This window comes from Cebidichthys violaceus, unplaced genomic scaffold (genome assembly GCF_023349555.1).
Source record: "Cebidichthys violaceus isolate CVI_PGR_0920_01 unplaced genomic scaffold, fCebVio1.0.p SCAF_3, whole genome shotgun sequence".
NCBI lineage: Eukaryota > Metazoa > Chordata > Actinopteri > Perciformes > Stichaeidae > Cebidichthys > Cebidichthys violaceus.
The window spans coordinates 18,364,940-18,383,079 of NW_027176483.1; the positions used below are offsets into that span (position 1 = coordinate 18,364,940).

The 18,140-nt window shown below is 42.2% G+C and overlaps 2 protein-coding genes across 4 annotated transcripts; both read left to right on the plus strand.

The window, feature by feature from the left end:
• The first annotated feature begins 1,089 nt into the window (after nucleotides 1-1,089).
• On the plus strand, nucleotides 1,090-14,458 carry rspry1 (ring finger and SPRY domain containing 1). 3 transcript variants are annotated; one of them, XM_068723329.1, is made up of 15 exons: nucleotides 1,090-1,460; nucleotides 1,975-2,594; nucleotides 5,018-5,070; nucleotides 6,566-6,678; nucleotides 7,623-7,749; nucleotides 8,145-8,203; nucleotides 8,734-8,800; nucleotides 9,329-9,460; nucleotides 9,627-9,742; nucleotides 9,962-10,105; nucleotides 10,249-10,360; nucleotides 10,642-10,744; nucleotides 10,901-11,053; nucleotides 11,976-12,080; nucleotides 12,219-14,458. In XM_068723329.1, exons 2-15 carry the CDS (start codon nucleotides 2,197-2,199, stop codon nucleotides 12,313-12,315), a joined length of 1,779 nt encoding a protein of 592 aa, XP_068579430.1. In that variant the 5' UTR covers nucleotides 1,090-1,460; nucleotides 1,975-2,196; the 3' UTR covers nucleotides 12,316-14,458. The 3 variants fall into 3 exon arrangements, with proteins under 3 accessions (XP_068579430.1, XP_068579431.1, XP_068579432.1); XM_068723330.1 differs by having other exon boundaries at nucleotides 1,090-1,198; XM_068723331.1 differs by having other exon boundaries at nucleotides 1,090-1,198; nucleotides 2,235-2,594.
• A 463-nt stretch (nucleotides 14,459-14,921) lies between these two features.
• Nucleotides 14,922-18,139, plus strand: arl2bp (ADP-ribosylation factor-like 2 binding protein). Its single transcript, XM_068723566.1, has 7 exons — nucleotides 14,922-15,006; nucleotides 15,382-15,448; nucleotides 15,817-15,878; nucleotides 16,378-16,484; nucleotides 16,729-16,814; nucleotides 17,016-17,112; nucleotides 17,351-18,139. The coding sequence occupies exons 1-7, from the start codon at nucleotides 14,988-14,990 to the stop codon at nucleotides 17,438-17,440; spliced, it is 528 nt and encodes a 175-aa protein (XP_068579667.1). The 5' UTR covers nucleotides 14,922-14,987; the 3' UTR covers nucleotides 17,441-18,139.
• The last annotated feature ends 1 nt before the right edge of the window (nucleotide 18,140 follows it).

Here is an 18,140-nt window from a genome sequence, read left to right on the forward strand (position 1 = left end):
AAAACTGCAGAATAAATAGATACAAATAAATATAATTAATTATTCATTCTTATGGAGAAATTATTAATGTCAGACATCAGCTACTTCTTGAACGATATTAGTGAATTCAGGGTTTAGTCCCTGGCTGTGAAGAGCAAAACCAGATTTAATTTTGTTCTGGTCTCTCATATTTGTGGATGCTTTGATTTACCAAGTTCTGTCTTTTAAAAGATAATATTAAGTATACCATGATATAAATGAGTGAGAGCTCAGCCTAAATGAAAGCCTATGGGTTGAAGCCTTGAGATGTCAAACCATTTGTGTCATGATTACATAGAGATGGACATTTAGACTTACTAAAATTAAGCGCTAAAACTGATTCTCAAAGTTTGCATTTTTTTTTTACCATTGAAATCTAGATTCACCTGGTAAATTTAACCTCTTGATCCTTAGTTGTCCCATTAAATGTCCTCTATCTATAAAGTCTATCTGTAAAGTTAGAAGAAACCACTGCGAGATAATATCACATTTATTCTGTATTGTATTGTTCTAGCACGGTGTCAATGTGATTTCATTATTCTTGCACAATATAGACTCAAATATTCAAAGATATGACACCATGTATTTATAGGTGCCCTTTAAAATGGAAATATTTGACCTGCCTTTATATATATTTTTTAATCTTGTGACTTCTGGTGAGCGTTCAGGTACTCTGGGAAAGTCGAGCTTCTGGCATTCACGTGCCTTCTTATAATTTATGCCTTTGCTGGATTATTTACTTACATTCGTAGGAGCTGACTTGTTTACTCTTGTCTAATGTAAGTAACGTTACTTTATGTGACTTTACTTTGTGCATTTTTATCTGATGTCATATTTGTATCTTTATAACTTGTTGCATTTATTCTTGCCTCTCGCCATCTTTCTTTCTATCGTAAAACATATACATGGTACAGAAATAAAATAAAACACACAAAACAAACAAACAATGACTTCTAAAGTAACTCTCAATGGGTGATGAAAGAAAGAGAGAAAGGGAGATACAAACAAGAGGAAACGTTGTTGACGTTGTCTTCAACAGAAACCCTCCTCCTCCACAGCTGATGATGGAAAACCGTTTAGCTGCTACGGAACTAAACAGCTAGCGGTGCACCCTCGTTTAGATGTGTGAGCGGCGTTAGCTGACCGTCATATGAATGTGCTGTTTTGGAGTTCAGTAAAGGTGGGTTAAGGAACATAGACGGGTCATGTAAACGTGCCCCTTTACCAAACCGGCGTTTGAGTGCCACGCGTAGATCAATGCTACTCGCGTTAGCTCACTGGTGTAGTTTGACAGTAGCATCAGGAGTGAAACCGGCTAACCGGCTAACCGCTAGCTGTTAGCTGCTACACTTAGCCTAGCAGGCTAGTTAGCTCTGTTCTGTTCACTACTTTGGTCTGGCCCTACCGAGTTTGGATGCTGCTGTTTGTCAAGTGGTAGCAACGTAAGTATGCGTTTCGGTTAAAATCTGGACCATTATAGTTTACTAACGAAATTGTGAGTTTGTGAGACTTGGGTTTTCAATAGGAACCGCTAATGTTACAATGCCTGCTTGGTGGGTGGGTGGGTGGCTAGCGTACTAGCCGACTAACTGAAAATATCTTGTATATCAACAATAGTGAAATGTCTCAGTAATTCAGTAACTACACGACGAGCGTCCTACGTACACAGCACAACTATAGGTTGAAACAGCTAATGTTAGACATATTACAATAACATATTATTAGCTACTTTGTTTGAGAGATAAACTTCTAAAGGGTCAATGTTGATTTTATTTTTTTCTAGTTTTCACTATTTTATTTCTCCCAGGCTTGACATTGGAGTGTATCCTCGGCCAGTTTTAAGCTTTGCTGCTTGAAGAACACGATCAGCTGCTAAACAATAACACATACTGCTCGAACAGACTTAACTTAGAATGTCACTCTTTGTGTTGTGTTTTGTTTGTGTTGCTCTCACAGCCACGCGAGCCCTGGATGAGAACCGGACCCGAGCCTCGGGCTGTCTATGATGTTCAAAGCTTGTTTTCGTTGCGTCACCTGACCCCTCCTGGTCTGTTTGACTAGCCATTATTACTCCCAAACCAATCCCACATCTCTGCTTGGCAACAGTATGATCATTCACGTTGACCCCACCCAGCCCACTGGGACAAGAATACCCCCAAACCAAGCTCGCCAAATGATATGATAGTAGCCACCTGGATCACTTTTTGTGCTTGCAGGAGCCTTGCAAGGGTTCTGCTCTTCCTTTCCTCCTCAAACTCCCTCTGTCCATTCTGGGAGACCCTTGCCAGTGTGGTCTCCGGCACTGGAACCATGGGTAACAGCTGTGTGTGCCGGGAGGATAGCGACTTGGAAGATCATCACCACGGGTCGTCGAGGGCTACCCGAGGACAAGCCAGGCGGGTGGATCACGGTACGGGCGTGAGCGTTGATGCTGGAGAGGCGCGGAGCAGTAGACCCAGGGACCCGGTCAGGCCGCCACGGCGAGGGCGAGGGCCCCATGAGCCGAGACGGAAGAAGCAGAATGTGGATGGTCTGGTGCTGGACACGTTGGCTGTCATCAGGACACTAGTGGACAAGTGAGTCTTAATAAAAGTATATTATATAGATAGAGATGATGGGTGGAAGAGTGAGAGTGGTCTGTACAGTTTTAAAATGAGTTTTCTATAGTTTCAATGAGACGAACAGTAGATTAAGTCTTTTGTGAGTTCAGCCAACAAAATAATGCTACTGTCATTTACGTTTAGAGCCTTTAGTAGCAGTAATTAAATGTGGATATAAGGCATAAGTGCTCTGGAAAAGAAATCAAGGTGTACTAGCATATATAAGTGTTGGCTTGACACGTGTGGATCTTCTTGATCGAGTTGTTTGTTTTCATAACTTGAGATCTAATAACATGAGGATCAAGTAGAGCAGTGAGGGTAAAATGCCATCCGTCGTCACTGACTCCACAGAAGCTCCTCATGACACTGAAGCTCAGTCAAACTCATTCCCCCTAAAGCCAGAGAAGTCACAGACGCTGCTGTCTTCCAGCAGAAGCGTCACACAAGGTTGGTTTGTTGTCACGAACACACAAACATCACATGCACGACTTTTTGAAGGCGAGAGTACGCAGTAAAGTCACGCCTTTTGAGATGATTAAGTCCTGTGTCCTTTTTATTTGGAACAAACGGCACAGTGAAATATTTTGTGCAGAATCCAGAGCAACACTAGTTTAAGTCCCTCGTGGGAAGTACTGTAACGAATGCTGTTAGAGATGCTCTGATGGTGTTGGCTTGGTCGCGCTTGTCTCTTTGACAATGCCATTTATATTTCAATTATTGTTAAAATGTGCTCTACACTTAGCCGGTTCTGTAGATTAATGATATATTAATCAGCAGACTGAAAAAAACCTCTCTCATCCTCCACAGAGCTCTTTGTTTTGTAACAGGTAGAACTACTCGGAGAGCACTTTGTGCAAGTCCGTTTCCTTTATGTACTGCGTTTCCTCTCTTGATGCAGCGATGACTTGCTGCAATGATGTAGTAAGATTTGTGTTGCCTGCGTAGATGCTGAAGCACTTTTTCTCCTGATCCTCCTGTTCCCCTAAGCTATCATTCTCTGTAGAGAAAAGCTGTTCGGCATGACCCATTGGCATTTACAGCTATTCTATCAGCACAGGTTTGGGTGGCTTTGAGAACAAAATATGAGTAGGATGAATGTTTGAGTGTGTTCAGGGAACAGATATGTAGTTGATATGGATGTTGAAATAGGCCCATGTAAATGACAGCTAGTGTAGTCTGGGCCTATTCCTGGCAGCAGCTAGTAAGCCTAATGTTCTCCGTCGACCTTAATGAGAAACCAGTTTCAGATTGAGTTCCTTTGCAAACCTTTCTTTCCTCTCCACCTGTAGCTTTTCAGTGGTTTGACCCTTTTGTGTAAATGTGTGTTTTTATAAATTCTAGTTTATATTTTAAAGAAGCAGACCACTTTCTTCATATTATCAGCATACGTCTGATCAGCCACTTGTTGAACTGCCTGTGTATTTCATTTCATTTTACATTTACAGATTTACTCCACTTCATTGACATTTATTCTCGCACACTTTTGTCCACACAGATAAACTGTAGTCTACCAGGACTGGTGCATAAAAAAAGTTCACCCAACTTTGTTAATTAATAACCGAATTTCAAGGTTGAGGTTTACTATTTGTGGCAGCTGTAACACTAATATGGTGGAGAATGTGTACATCTGTGTGCTTCAGTTTCTGTTGACTCTCTGTAAGCGCTGTCGATTTGTCGAGTTGTTTCTGAAGCTATAGTTTGTGTTGGATCCGGTGCAAAAGAAAATTTAGATTACATTTGATAGCCTAAATGATTACTCTATCAAGTAACAGATGATTTATTGATGGTAAATGAAATATTCACTTTCACCTCTAATAGAGCTGCATTACATTGTACACCATCTGCGTGTCTAGAAACTAAAATAATAAAACGATGGTTGCAAGATTAAGCGAAAAAGTAATCATTTTATGAGAATACTGATAAATACTGCAGCTTGTCTTTAGAATACTTTTCCTGCCCTGTATGGAACATGCATGTACATTTCCGGCAAACTAAGTCACAGTAATTCTTATCTGTGTTTGGGATCTTGAGGATCAAGTTGGCTGAAGTAATAATGAAAGCAGTTTTCCTCTTGGGACGAGTCATGACAAGCAACAGCAGCAGCATCATCAAAAACAACAACCACTGAAGTTCATCGTTTCCGTTTGATTCCCCTCTCCATGGGATTACATTACTCTCCAGAGCCGTTAAGCGCACAGAGGCATGAATGATTTCTTTGATAATGTTTCATATGCAGTGATCACATTGTCATAAAGACATGGGATGAAGTTTCCACCTTCATTTGTGTGAAGTACGCACATAAATAAACGCATATATTACAGGAAATAGAGCAGAGTTTGTGATGTCGAGCATTCAGGTGAAACACGTTATCACATTCTGTCCAAACTTTTGTTTTTCAGTGACCAAGAACCCCCTTACTCCATGATCACTTTGCACGAGATGGCAGAGACGGGTAAGGAACAAAATAAAAGCACTCATTCACTCACTGGGCATGGGGTTATTAGACAGCACTTTGTCCAGTTAAAGAGCTAATACAGATATGGTGAGCAATGCGATGCAATTTAATGCAAAAATGATTTCTTCACGTGTTTTGTAACGAGACGATCAGAGGTTCTAAAATGGGAAAATGTAGGAACATCGGCTCTCCTCAGGAACAGGGATTTGGCGAAGAGGCTAATGTCTCAACAGACGAAAAGATTCCCTGGTTGTTCTTAGTCATGTGCACAAAACATCCACTGGACTGTAGCTGTACACCTGATGCTTTTCACACATTATCCAGGGGATTTATAATTCCTACTGACTGGCGAGGAGTCCCAGGAATTCAGACAGGTCTCTTCTGAATATGCTACCCCCCCCAACCCCCATCCCCCTCGGGCTGAGTTGGTGGGTTGTTTTTGAGAACTGCTGAGGCGGTGATATTTCAGTAGCTTTGTAGGCAGCAGTCTAGTCCAGTCCTCTTCCTCTGTTCGCTGATGGTTTTTCCTATTTAGCCTCTTCTGATAGTGTGTGTGTGTGTGTGTGTGTGTGTGTGTGTGTGTGTGTGTGTGTGTGTGTGTGTGTGTGTGTGTGTGTGTGTGTGTGTGTGTGTGTGTGTGTGTGTGTGTGTGTGTGTGTGTGTGGACGGCCAAAATGTTAAAAAAGTAAAATAGGTCATTCATGTCAAACTGAAGTGTTTGCTGCTTACAGTCCTGCAGTAATATCGCTGCCTCAGCATTTCTCCAACACATTACATCACCTGGGGAAGGGCCGCGGTCACAAGCTGAAACACTGCAGCATCATGTTTCGGTCGCTCACTGACTGGGCTGATTTTCATTGGGATTTGTTTCTATTTGAAGCTTGAGTCGATGTCGTTTTTGGTGCTTTCTTGTGCGCATGGGGAACGATACTCTCTCTGTGTGTGTGTGTGTGTGTGTGTGTGTGTGTGTGTGTGTGTGTGTGTGTGCGTAGATGCGGTAGCCTTTTGAATTGTCGTGTTTGCACATATGGTGTTTGGCGCTCTCATGGCGTGGTGGTGTCGAGTGGTTCGACAACAGCCAAGTTGAGTCTTAGCTTGCAGACACTGAACCGTGAAGGCGGCCAAGCTGCAAGCCAGTCACTTTCTGTTTGACATGTGCCGTGATGTTACATTATTCATCAGCCAGTTGGCCGGGGGCTTTCATAAGTGTTAGAGAGAGTTTCTTATCGAATCGTCTAATGGACAGGAAATGGATGTTTTAGTCTTTTATGCTGCAGCTGATCATAATAATCCAGGGGTCTGTCTCACAAAGTGATTTCAGCACAGTTCAGTTAGTTATCTGTTTTCATTGAGACTAACGGTGCTCATTCCTTTAAGTGTGTGTTATTATAATGAAAGAACAGGAGAACCGTCTGAGTGGTCAGATCAATTTAATCCTTTGAGTCTCAATTCAATAGTTTCCTCTCTTCTTCTTCTTCTTCTTCTTCTTCAGATGATGGTTGGCTGGAGGTTGTCCAGTCTCTGATTCGAGTGATCCCATTGGACGATCCGCTTGGCCCTGCAGTGATAACCCTTCTGTTGGATGAGTGTCCCCTGCCCACCAAGGTTAGTGGCTCATAACTGTGTATGACACAGAGTCATTGGGGGAATGACGATCTTTGTCTTCCTCTTTCCCTTGGCTGTTTCTGTATTTTGTTGATTGCGTTTATGTACAATGGGACATGGCTAAAAACCCCCTCATGATCAGCTGTTTTTACGCCTCGAGGAACTGGCTTGTAACTTCATCACATGTATTGTTTTCATTTGGCCTCTGCTCCCTCCCCTCCCTCCCTCCCTCCCTCCCTCCTATTTGTCCCCGTTGGACAAATACGATCTGTTTTGGACCCCCTGTCTCCTGGTCCAAAGCAACCTGAGGACAAAGGACACACTCTGACACTCTGGACAGTATGAACTCTGTAGTCATTCCAGTAGTTGAGCAGAATTATGCTCCACCTAACAAAACACATTTTCCTGGTTTAAACTTTAAAAATGCAAAGCCTCAAACACAACAAAAAAGGGAATAAGAACTTGTAACACTCCTTGCCTGCAGGTGGTGCGTATAAGTAGCGCTGGCTGGACTCGAACTGCGAGTGTGAAAGTGCTGACGCTGCAGCTCTGCAGACGGATGATATTGTCTGATGGTGCTTTCTGCTGCATCAGTAACACTTTGTCTCTGTTAATAAAGTAGATTTGATTTATTATTGGTTTGCTTTCTCCAGCTGTTGGTCCAAAGTGTGTGTGTGTGTGTGTGTGTGTGTGTGTGTGTGTGTGTGTGTGTGTGTCTGTGTGTGTGTGTGTGCGCGCGTGCGTGCGTGCGTGCGTGCGTGCGCCCCCACTTGAATTTAATACTTAGTAACTTGACATTTTGGGGGAGTTCCCATCACAATCATGTGTGGATTTGGTTACATTGTGACATTTCATATCTCCATCCTCTGGAGCCTTTGGATCGTTTATTAGAAACTGTGTGTGTGTGACTTTCGTCAGAGTAACCGCTCCGTCTCTCTCATCAGGATGCTCTCCAGAAGCTGTCGGACATGTTGAGTCTGAGTTCGGCGGTAGCGCGACAGGATGCTCTAAACCCAGCTAAACACCGAAACACCACAGCTGTCCTTGGCTGCCTCGCAGAGAAACTGGCTGGTGAAGTCCACATTTACACACGAGACACTCTTTAATCTTTGACTCTTTGCTCTGCACCACCTCTGTTGGAAGGTTACTTGCTCGCTATGGACTTGTAGACAATCAAGTTCATTGCAAACAACAGATTTTTATTTAAAGTTTGTTTTAGGTGTAATTCTATTTCTGCTACTAATAACAGTATACTGTATTAAGTATAATATAAATACAGAGTCATGGATGCTGTTTCATATCTTAATGTGCAGGCTGGTGGTATATTGAAGTCAGATTAGACCAGCTTTGCTCAGTCACTAAATAGTCTTAGAATCATGAAGCAGCTCCTCTAAAAGTCACACAGTCACTTTCTTAACACAGAGGTTTAAATACTTTATCCATGTTTCTTTACATTTCTTCTTTAGGTCCGGCTAGTATTGGATTGTTGAGCCCTGGAACCCTTGAGTACCTTCTAGAGAGCCTGGTGAGAGCACACACACACACACACACACACACACACACACACACACACACACACACACACACACACACATGAACGTATGATGGGAAGTCCAACCATGTCAGACAGCCAGGGTGGTAGTGTTTACAAATGAGTCTTTGTCAGAGCTATAAGGTAGTCAATTCTGCAATTAAGTTTCATGCTGATCCAACAAAAAGCAATAAAACACATCCTCATGTAGACAACTTTAGTGGGAAAAACCCTGCAGCTGCTTCTCAGAAAAAGCCTTTCAGTTCTGCCTTTGACAATGTCCTTTTAATATGAAGTAGTTGCAACATGTGTTGAGGTGTGTAAGAGAAATAATATGTTTTGTTGATACATTTTTGTTGCATGACTGCGCTGACAGAGGTATGCAGGCCATTGCTCTGAGTAGAGTGATGGTTACACAGTCGATAAAGTGAAGTGGCTCTGTGACATGTCGGTTATATAAGATGTGTGTTGTTATTGAAGAAAATGTTTCCAACTGATGATGATTTCTGTACATCTTCCTCCAGAGCTCTGAAGCCCACCCTACTGTCATGCTGTTTGCTCTCATCGCTTTGGAGAAGTTCTCCCAGACCAGTGAGTTCACAAAGGCCAGCTCATATTGAAGATTCATGATGAGTCAGTTGAAATCTTGTGACTTCCTTGCAAAAGAACACAAAGATGAAACAGAAAGTATCAAAGGAATGGCGTGACAACAGGCACGGCCAAAGTCTCAACGTCTGCTTTCTCCGACTTCCCTGTTGGCGGTTTGTTTACTTTTGCATCTGAAAAATGATGCTGTGAGGTAGAGACACAGATCTGCTGTTCATCAACAACTTTTTCCTGTTTATTTTCAAACCAATATGTAAATTGCTGATTGGTACAAATGCAAAACATGCAGAATACAAGAATGCACCGCTCCACCTCTTTGTAGTGCCCACCAGCCAATTACCTCAATCGACTTATATTACATTTCTACAAAGTTTTACAACCGCTTGTTAATCCGAAGATTGCCTCTCCTTCATAGGCCTGTAAAGACATATTACACTGACGTCCCTTTCATCTCTGACACTGTGTTTGACTGTTTTTAAACCACACATGCCTGGTGCATCTTCTGGCCCTCAGGTGAGAACAAACTGACGGTGTCCGAGTCGTGCATCAGCAATCGACTCGCTGTCCTGGAGTCGTGGGCGGAGCATCCTGACTACCTGAAGAGGCAGGTCGGCTTCTGCTCACAATGGAGCCTCGACAACCTGTGTGAGTACAAGTATCCACGATGCTTTCGAAGTTCTACGTTTGTGTCGGATCGCATGCCACAGGCTCTTTTGAGGTGTGTGTGTGTGTGTGTGTGTGTGTGTGTGTGTGTGTGTGTGTGTCAGTCACTCGAGAAAGATATTTGAGAATGTTTTCGTCCTCCGTCCAGTCCTAAAGGAAGGTCGTCAGTTCACCTACGAGAAGGTCAACCTCACCAACATCAACGCCATGCTCAACAGCAATGACGTCAGCGAGTACCTCAAGATCTCCCCGACTGGACTAGAGGTCAGCGCGCGCGTGTGTGTGTGTGTGTGTGGTCTATGAGATTAGCCACATGTGGCAGAATTCATGGATGCACAACAGATCCACTCCTTAGGAAATTATGCCTTTTCCAACATTGAGATTTCAATAGTTTATTCCCATTAGCCTGATTAATGTTTTTCACCTGTATATTTAATATCTGTATGATTTATGAGTGCTCTCTCTCTCTGCTGCCCTCCTCAGGCGCGATGCGATGCCTCGTCCTTTGAGAGCGTTCGTTGCACATTCTGCGTGGATTCAGGCGTTTGGTACTACGAGGTGACGGTCATTACGTCGGGCGTGATGCAAATCGGATGGGCCACCAAGGACAGCAAGTTCCTCAACCATGTACGCCTCTTCAGTGTCTCTGCTGTTCCGCTCTTCCACATCCGGTCCTTTCTGCAGTCGCATAATTTAGCTGTGTGTGTGTGTGTGTGTGTGTGTGTGTGTGTGTGTGTGTGTGTGTGTGTGTGTGTGTGTGTGTGTTACAGGAGGGCTATGGGATAGGCGACGATGAATACTCGTGTGCGTATGATGGCTGCAGGCAGCTCATCTGGTACAACGCTCGCAGTAAACCTCACTCTCACCCCTGCTGGAAGGAGGGTATGTAGTACACACACATACAAGCACACACACGCTGACTACTGTTTCTCAACCATATACTTCAAAGAAAGTTTGTTTGTCTGACATTAGTAAAGAGGCGACGCCACGCTTTAAATATCAGACTTATTTGTTTAGAAACGGTTTTAGCGCATTTAGTGTCTCTGGGGTGTTTTTTGTGATTTTTAGCACCCACACACTGGCGTCAGCGCCAGGCTCTGATTAAGCTCCCACACGGAGTGTCGGATAATAGTAATATCAGCGTGTGTGTGTGGCCTGTTTAGGAGATGCCATCGGCTTCCTGTTGGACCTCAGCAAGAAGCAGATGATTTTCTATCTGAACGGACATCAGCTGCCGCCAGAGAAACAGGTCTTCTCCTCAGCCACGTAAGCACACACACACACACACACACACACACACACACACACACACACACACAGTCTTATGACTGGTTTCAACCCCCCCCCCCCCGTGTGTTTCCTTTTTCTTTCTTCTGTTCTCAAATGAACCCCCATCTTTTCCTTCACCTCTGTGTCCATCAGGTCCGGTTTCTTTGCAGCAGCCAGCTTCATGTCTTACCAGCAGTGCGAGTTTAACTTTGGGGCCAAGCCTTTCCGTCACCCACCTTCTGTGAAGTTCAGCACCTTCAACGATTTTGCGTCACTGCTGCCCAGTGAAAAGATCATCCTACCCAGGTATACAATTGAAGCTGGTCCTCAGAGGGATTTTTAGTGTCTAAAATAGATTTGGAATTTGGGAAGGCAGTTTGCAATCTGTCGTCTTACCTAACCGTCCCCTGACTAGTGAATCATTAGTCTGCACACAGCGTCCAACAACATGCATGGAGCATTTTGATCTCTCATTAGTTCGCTGGCCTTTAGCTCTTTAGACTCTTTGTGAATGTAATGACTAGTTAAAGGACGACTTGAAGGAATACAACAATATTTGTACAAGAGACGGTCACTCATCATTGTTTACTGGCTAACGTGTACAAAGCAACAGAGCCGTCTTTTGGCAGGCACTTAGTGGTGGCTCGCTTCAGTTCAGGGTTTCCAGTAAATCCCGGCAGGCAGCCAGCAGCCACAATTCTCTGGCAGTGGAACACTGAAATGAAAAGCACTATTAATGTGACTTATTACACCTTAATGTGACAAGACTAAATGTCTGCCATGTAAAGGGTCTACCAGCCTGTATTACATAACATCTTTAGTGAAGCTTAAAAACCATCACATTCAGTTGAAAGATGTTGACTCAATTCTGTCGCAATCTCATGGAACAACAGAACCTGGAACATTACCTTAGCTCAACCCAGAAGTCTCTGACACAATGTCAGCAAAAACATTCAAATCTAGACATGGAAAAGAATTATTACACTTCTGTCATTTATTATTGACAGCAAAAAAAATAGACAAAAAATGTATTCACACTTGATGCTCTATCTTGAGTATTACAGTTAGAGCAAACTAGGTGAAGAACTGGAATAAAATAAGTATATATGCACAGCAGAAAACGGCTTTAAATACATGGAATGTAAATGTTAATCTGTGTGTGTGTGTGTGTGTGTGTGTGTGTGTGTGTGTGTGTGTGTGTGTGTGTGTGTGTGTGTGTGTCTCACAGACACCGCCGTCTGGCCTTACTAAAGCAGGTTAGCATCCGAGACAACTGCTGCACGCTGTGTTGTGACGTCATGGCGGACACGGAGCTGCGGCCCTGTGGACATGGGTATGTGTGTCACAATCTATTCTGTTGGAAGTTAAAATATCTTGGGTACAGACAGTTGGATAGAATATCATTCAGAGCAGCTTGTCTTTGAGTGGATAGTAAAATCTTCCTTCATGTCCCCCCTCTTCCGTCCTCCAGTGGGATGTGTATGGAGTGTGCCTTACAGTTAGAGACGTGCCCCCTGTGCCGCCAGGACATCCAGACCCGCGTCAGACTCATTGCACATGTCTCCTGACGAACCCCCTGCCCCTTCTCCAACAAGGAGAGACGCACAAGCCCCACAGCATCGCCCTCCTCCTCTAGTCCCCTCTCACCCGGCGGGGCTACGAGCGCCGCGCCACGGTGTTGCGATGATACCAGAGCTAGGACTTCTGGTACTTCTGCAGAAGCCGGGCCAAGAATCGTCAACTTTCTATATAAACAGCGTTTATTTCCGAAATGAGGAGCAGAAACAATTTAACAAGATTACAGACGGAGCCAGTCTCTCATCTGCAAGGCCCTGCGTAGTTATCAGACATCCTCTCTATGATATGAGGATCCCACTGCGCTTTCAGCCCACAGGCTACTACTATTTAATCCCATCGTCGCCATGCACACGTCTGCAGATCAGAAAAGATCACAGCCTGTCGTAGAGTGTTAACCCCAAGGTACAGATACATTTGCGATGAATCTCACTTTCATGTTTTTGGGGTGTAGATAAGCGAGCTGTGGTGTTCTCGAGGTAGCATTTTCATTCTCTTTTCTCAAGTTTATACCAACACCTCTCCTGTTGTCCGCCTCACAGTCTGTACTGATTGATGTCCCACAGGGAGGAAAGAAGAAATGTCAGATTTTACTCTTTAAAGTTGCAGAAACGGTTCCAATATTTGAGTTTTGTGATTCGGTTTACAAATGTCAGAAATGAAATCAGCTGTGACGCCACCGACAACGTTTACGAAAAAAATTATTGTTTGACAACCAGTGAAAACAACAACAACTTGAATCTGTATTATAAGTAACTGAATTTTTTTACACAGCTGACCCTGCTGCTTTTTGTGCATTATTGTCTCTTCTCAGATGTTGACATTTCCTCAGTCTCGGTCATGTATGCAACAAACGGCAAATTAATAGACAGATCAGAAAGTTAAAATTATAACAATTATAAGTGCTTATGTTTGCCGTTGAGAGAGAAGTGTACAATTGAATTTCCACCACTATCAGAATTTATCTGGGATTGATTGATTGGTTCTGACAATTTGGCTCAACCTTTAACGCACGAGTCACACTTTGAGTAAATATTTCTTTGTTTGTTTATGACACAATAGTCGTCTGTAGTAAGAAGACTATTTTCAATCCCCAAGATGTGATTTGATTTAGTTTTATTAATGATGGTGAACGCTGATGGAACAGGTGTTGTTGATGGACGGTGTTGTATTAGCAGATCGGTAACTTGCTTAAAACAAATGTGAAATGTTTAAGTGGATCGTTTTTCTTCAATATCGGTAAACTAAATATCCCAGGGTCATTTTGAAGATGTTGTCGTTTTGGGTCTGATTTTGGCGGAGAAATACTTGACATCAATTAGCAAGCAAACTACCCACAGTAGCATAATGACACAGTAACGGGGCCTGAAGAGCGTGAGCTTCAGAACAGAATACAAAATGTTTCACTTGCTACCAATCGCAGCATACAGAATAAATGTCAAATCAAGTTCATTTTGATTGGAAGGGTATCTTCCAATGTGTCTTTCAGACTGAATCAATTGTGGTGACCCTATTTGTGCTTTATATATCATAACAGTACATCTCTCTGCTCTCATTTAGCCATTTCTCCATCCTTCTCCCTCTGTCTTTATAAGAGCCTCTTGCTTTCTGTCCATCCTTTACTTGAAGCATCTGGCTTGACTGAATGACGTTTGTACTTTGGAAACAGGTGATGAGAAATTGTGACTGAAGAAACATTCTATTTGTACAATTATAGAAATATAATCTGGTGAACATTTCAAATTATCACAATGAATCATTTTTTATTTGTTTTGGTCAAATTGTTTATGAATAGTTAATGCACCACCAAATTGCATGAACAGGATCTGTAAAATCATTCAGACTATACTGGAATGATTTCTCAAAGGTAACTTCTCTCAGTAGGAGACTGAAGACTGGTCCAGTCACTGTTTGCTCTCTTGTGTTTCCTGGAGCACCTGATACTGTACATGCAGGTGAGAGAAATGATACGTTTGTCTCTACGGCTAGAGATGAAGTTCATGATTGTAAAGATTAAGTTGTGGATCGTATTTAAAACATCTATAAAGGAATTCTGCCCTAGAGTTCGCAAAGATGTGATTGAAGAGTTATTGTTTCCTGGATTGTGATATTTGTAATAAATGTATGTCCATGTGATATTTTTTTTGTCTGAGTGGTGTTTATTTACATCTCAAATCATCTCAAGAACAGGTAACAATCTGATTATCACCAATTTAAGGTTTTTACAGAGACACTTGGCATTAACATGTGACTAAACAAAAGGCTTAAACACTATTATACTTTTATTTTCACAGACATTGGTTCTTCAAAGAACAGTCGATTACAACTAAGGTGCAAACACAAACTGTTGACACAAACGATTGTAATAAGATGATTTACTACTAACTAACTAATTTAAGTGAAATTCCAACAAAGGGAGCAAGGGGATTTTGTGAGGTATTGGAAGCAAGCGTTGTCTCACAAATCTCTGTAGAATATAAATGAATTAATAAAATTGGTCCACAGTCTCATTTCTGTAATTCCGTGGAAATGTTCTGAGGTAGGAACCAACGTGCGCAGATAATGTTCTACCCGACGGGACTCAGTTGCGCACATACGTTCGCCGTTTCCTTGGTAACAACGTTACCTTCGCTATTTACCACACGTTAACGGTATATTTATCAACATGGACATCCAGAAACTGAGTAAGTACATTCAGATCCTTTAACTATCGTTCATTTGTCGTAAGGGACTGTAAAGTAATACTTTTAGTTCAACATACAGCTCACAAGCTCTGACTGTATTCATTCAAGGCTAACTGACGTTATAGTTATGTGTTTAGCTAACGTTGACTAGCCTTTAGCTCACCTAGCCAGCTAACGTTAACTAGCTGCGTTAATGTTATCGTTCAGTAATGACGAAAGCCAGTTAGGCCTGACAGGCAGCTTTGTGATTGAAATATCGCGTTTGTTGTATTGTTGCATTTGCTAACGTTAGCTGAAGTTAGGTGTTTTGCTTTAACCCAACGTTAAGTCACTAAAACATGCGTATTCACATGTAGCCTGCCTTCATTTTTTCAGGAGACCGAGGCTGTGATAACATCGAAGAAATGCTCGACATGGATGAAGAAATCTTTGCTATTTCCAGGTGTGTTTCCAGAGTCACAGAGCCTTTGAACATTGTCCATGTCGAGCTGTGTAACTGACTCAGTGTAACTATTGTTTTCTAACGTTACTTTGTGAGACCAAGTGCCAAACAATTAAATGTTCAAGCTGTGTGTGCCATGGAATGCTTGTTTGTCGATGTTTTTATTGGGACTTCACCAGGTCCAAACTGAATTTACTCACAAGCATTTAGTTCCGAGGCTCAAAAGAAGTGCGACGGCATCGTCACTCAAGTCTCCAGCTAGAGACAGCACACTGAATACATACAGTAACTGTGATATTGTGATCAACTAAATATAAAGTCTACCTTTAGGCCATAATGATCTTTATCTCTTGTTTTCCTCCCTCCAGCTCCTCAGATGCAGACACAGCTTTTGACGCCGTCATTGGCTGCATCGAGGACATCATCATGGGTAGGAATAAGTGATGAGACCGCTCTAGTCAGTCTTTTCTAAATCAATATTTCAATCTCACCATTTGTGAAAGACACATTTTTCAGTAACCTGACATTAACAAGCGATTGTAATAGTCTTATGTTGTAAAAACACATCTCAGCAGTCTTTGTGCTTTAAAAAATAAATGGATAGATCTACTGAATGAGAGAAAAGTGGCCATTTTCCTAAAAAAAAAATGAAGGCTTCTGTGACTTTATGAGGCATATGATTGCAAGTTTCCTCACTGTGGGACTAATAAAAGATGATCTTATCTTAACTAATGTTATCTTGTAAAGAAATCGGGATTTAGGTTCTTAAAGTTCTTCAACCAATTCAGTCAGTCTAGTATTTGTTTGTTCTGTTAGCATGGTGAAAAGTACATGACAGAAAAGTGTGCAGAGTAAATCTGAAGTGTTTCACCAGTTAATGGTGAAGATCTGTGTTGTTCTACATGTCGGATGCTTTTCAATACTTTTAGAGGAGGAGTTCCAGCAGCTTCAGCAGAGCTTCATGGAGCAACACTACCTGGAGTTTGAGGACTCCGACGAGAACAAGCTCAGTTACACGCCCATCTTCAATAAATATGTGAGTTCACATCTCGCTATACTCTAATGTAACTCCCACACCTTTCTTCAAGGAATATGGCGATGACCATTATCTGAATAGTATCACCTGTCATAGTCTTATTCAGTCGTGTGAGCATTATAGCAACTTGTCTATAATTCCAACCTACAGCGCTATCAAAGATTAGGATTTACTGAACTGTCTGTAGTAGTCAGGAAAGTAAACTAAGACCGTATTCATGATAACATTCATGGCTGTTGTGTAGGTTGACCTGCTGGAGAAACATCTGGAGCAGCAGCTGATGGAGAGGATCCCCGCCTTCAACATGAACACTTTCATAAAGTGGCTCATGTAAGATGTGACATCATAACTCTCCCCTGAGACCATCTCATTCTGGCTGTTTTCCTCCTACAACAACCAAACCACTTCTATTGAAAGCGACCGGGCCGCTCAAACAGCAGTTTGTTTGATGCACCTGTTGCGCCTAAGAAATATTATTTTGCAGCCAGCCACTAGGTGGCACAAACGTACATTACTCTCTTCCACCTGCAGGCAACACAAAGAGGAGGTGCCAGGTGACATCGTTGACCTGATGCTGACGTTCACTGACTTCGTGGCTTTTAAGGAGATGTTTCTGGAATACAGAGCTGTGAGTTGTCTGCAATCTGTAGAACATCTTTAATCCCCTTTTCACTGACAATCTCAACAACATAGAACTGTGGTGAACGTTTGAATTCACCACATTTCTATCTTCTAGTAGGTGCATTGACAGTCGGTGCCATATTCTCTACTTCACACTGTCAGGCTCATGCTGCATTCAAGTGGTGATGACTGATGTTTGTAATGTGTTGCTTTAACACCAGCTGTATGAATCTGTATGTTTCTAGGAGAAGGAGGGTCGAGGTCTGGACCCGAGTCAAGAATTGGTGATCACCTCTCTGATCCCTGCTGGTTCCAAACACACCGGGCTCCACTGAACTCACAAACATTTGAATTGCCTCTTTATGTTTGTGTAACACTTTGTTCATGGGCCTTCAGAGAGTTAGGGTCAGCTTCTGGTCACTTCTTTTTGGGGGAGTTTTGTGCTCTAATGGTGAGCTGTTGGATGCATTGCCCATAAATCTACAGTCTGAACAAATGACCCCAAAATCATATGCATTCCTCTGTGTTTTATGTGTTGGGATGGCATGTGTGCTCAAGAGCTTCTTTGTAGTTGAAGAGTGAAGATGGAAGGTGTTCTGGGGCTGGTACTAGATTTGTGTGTTTCAGTTCATCCTGCTGGTTCTTATGTAAAAGGCATCAACGCATCTTGTAAGCGCGGGAAACAATTTGATATGATTGAATGTTTGACTCTGCTCCCATTGCCTGGTATGTGCTTTTCACAAGAAAAGAATATTGCTGAATTAATGTTTTATGAAGTTTTAAATTATTTGGTCAGTTTGAAAGCTCATTGAATTGAGTTTGGTGCCTGTGAAAGTGATTTGTAATATATTAAGTGATTGTGTGCATGTGTCTGCAATTGAAAATAAGATCTACAGTATAGTTTTCAGTACAATGTCAAAGTATTTTCTACTCGTTTTAACATGACAGCTGTAATTGTAAACATACACTTATGTCCCTGTTGATGTTTAATTTGTTAATAAAGATATATTTTAAATAAACAGGTACAAGCCGTAC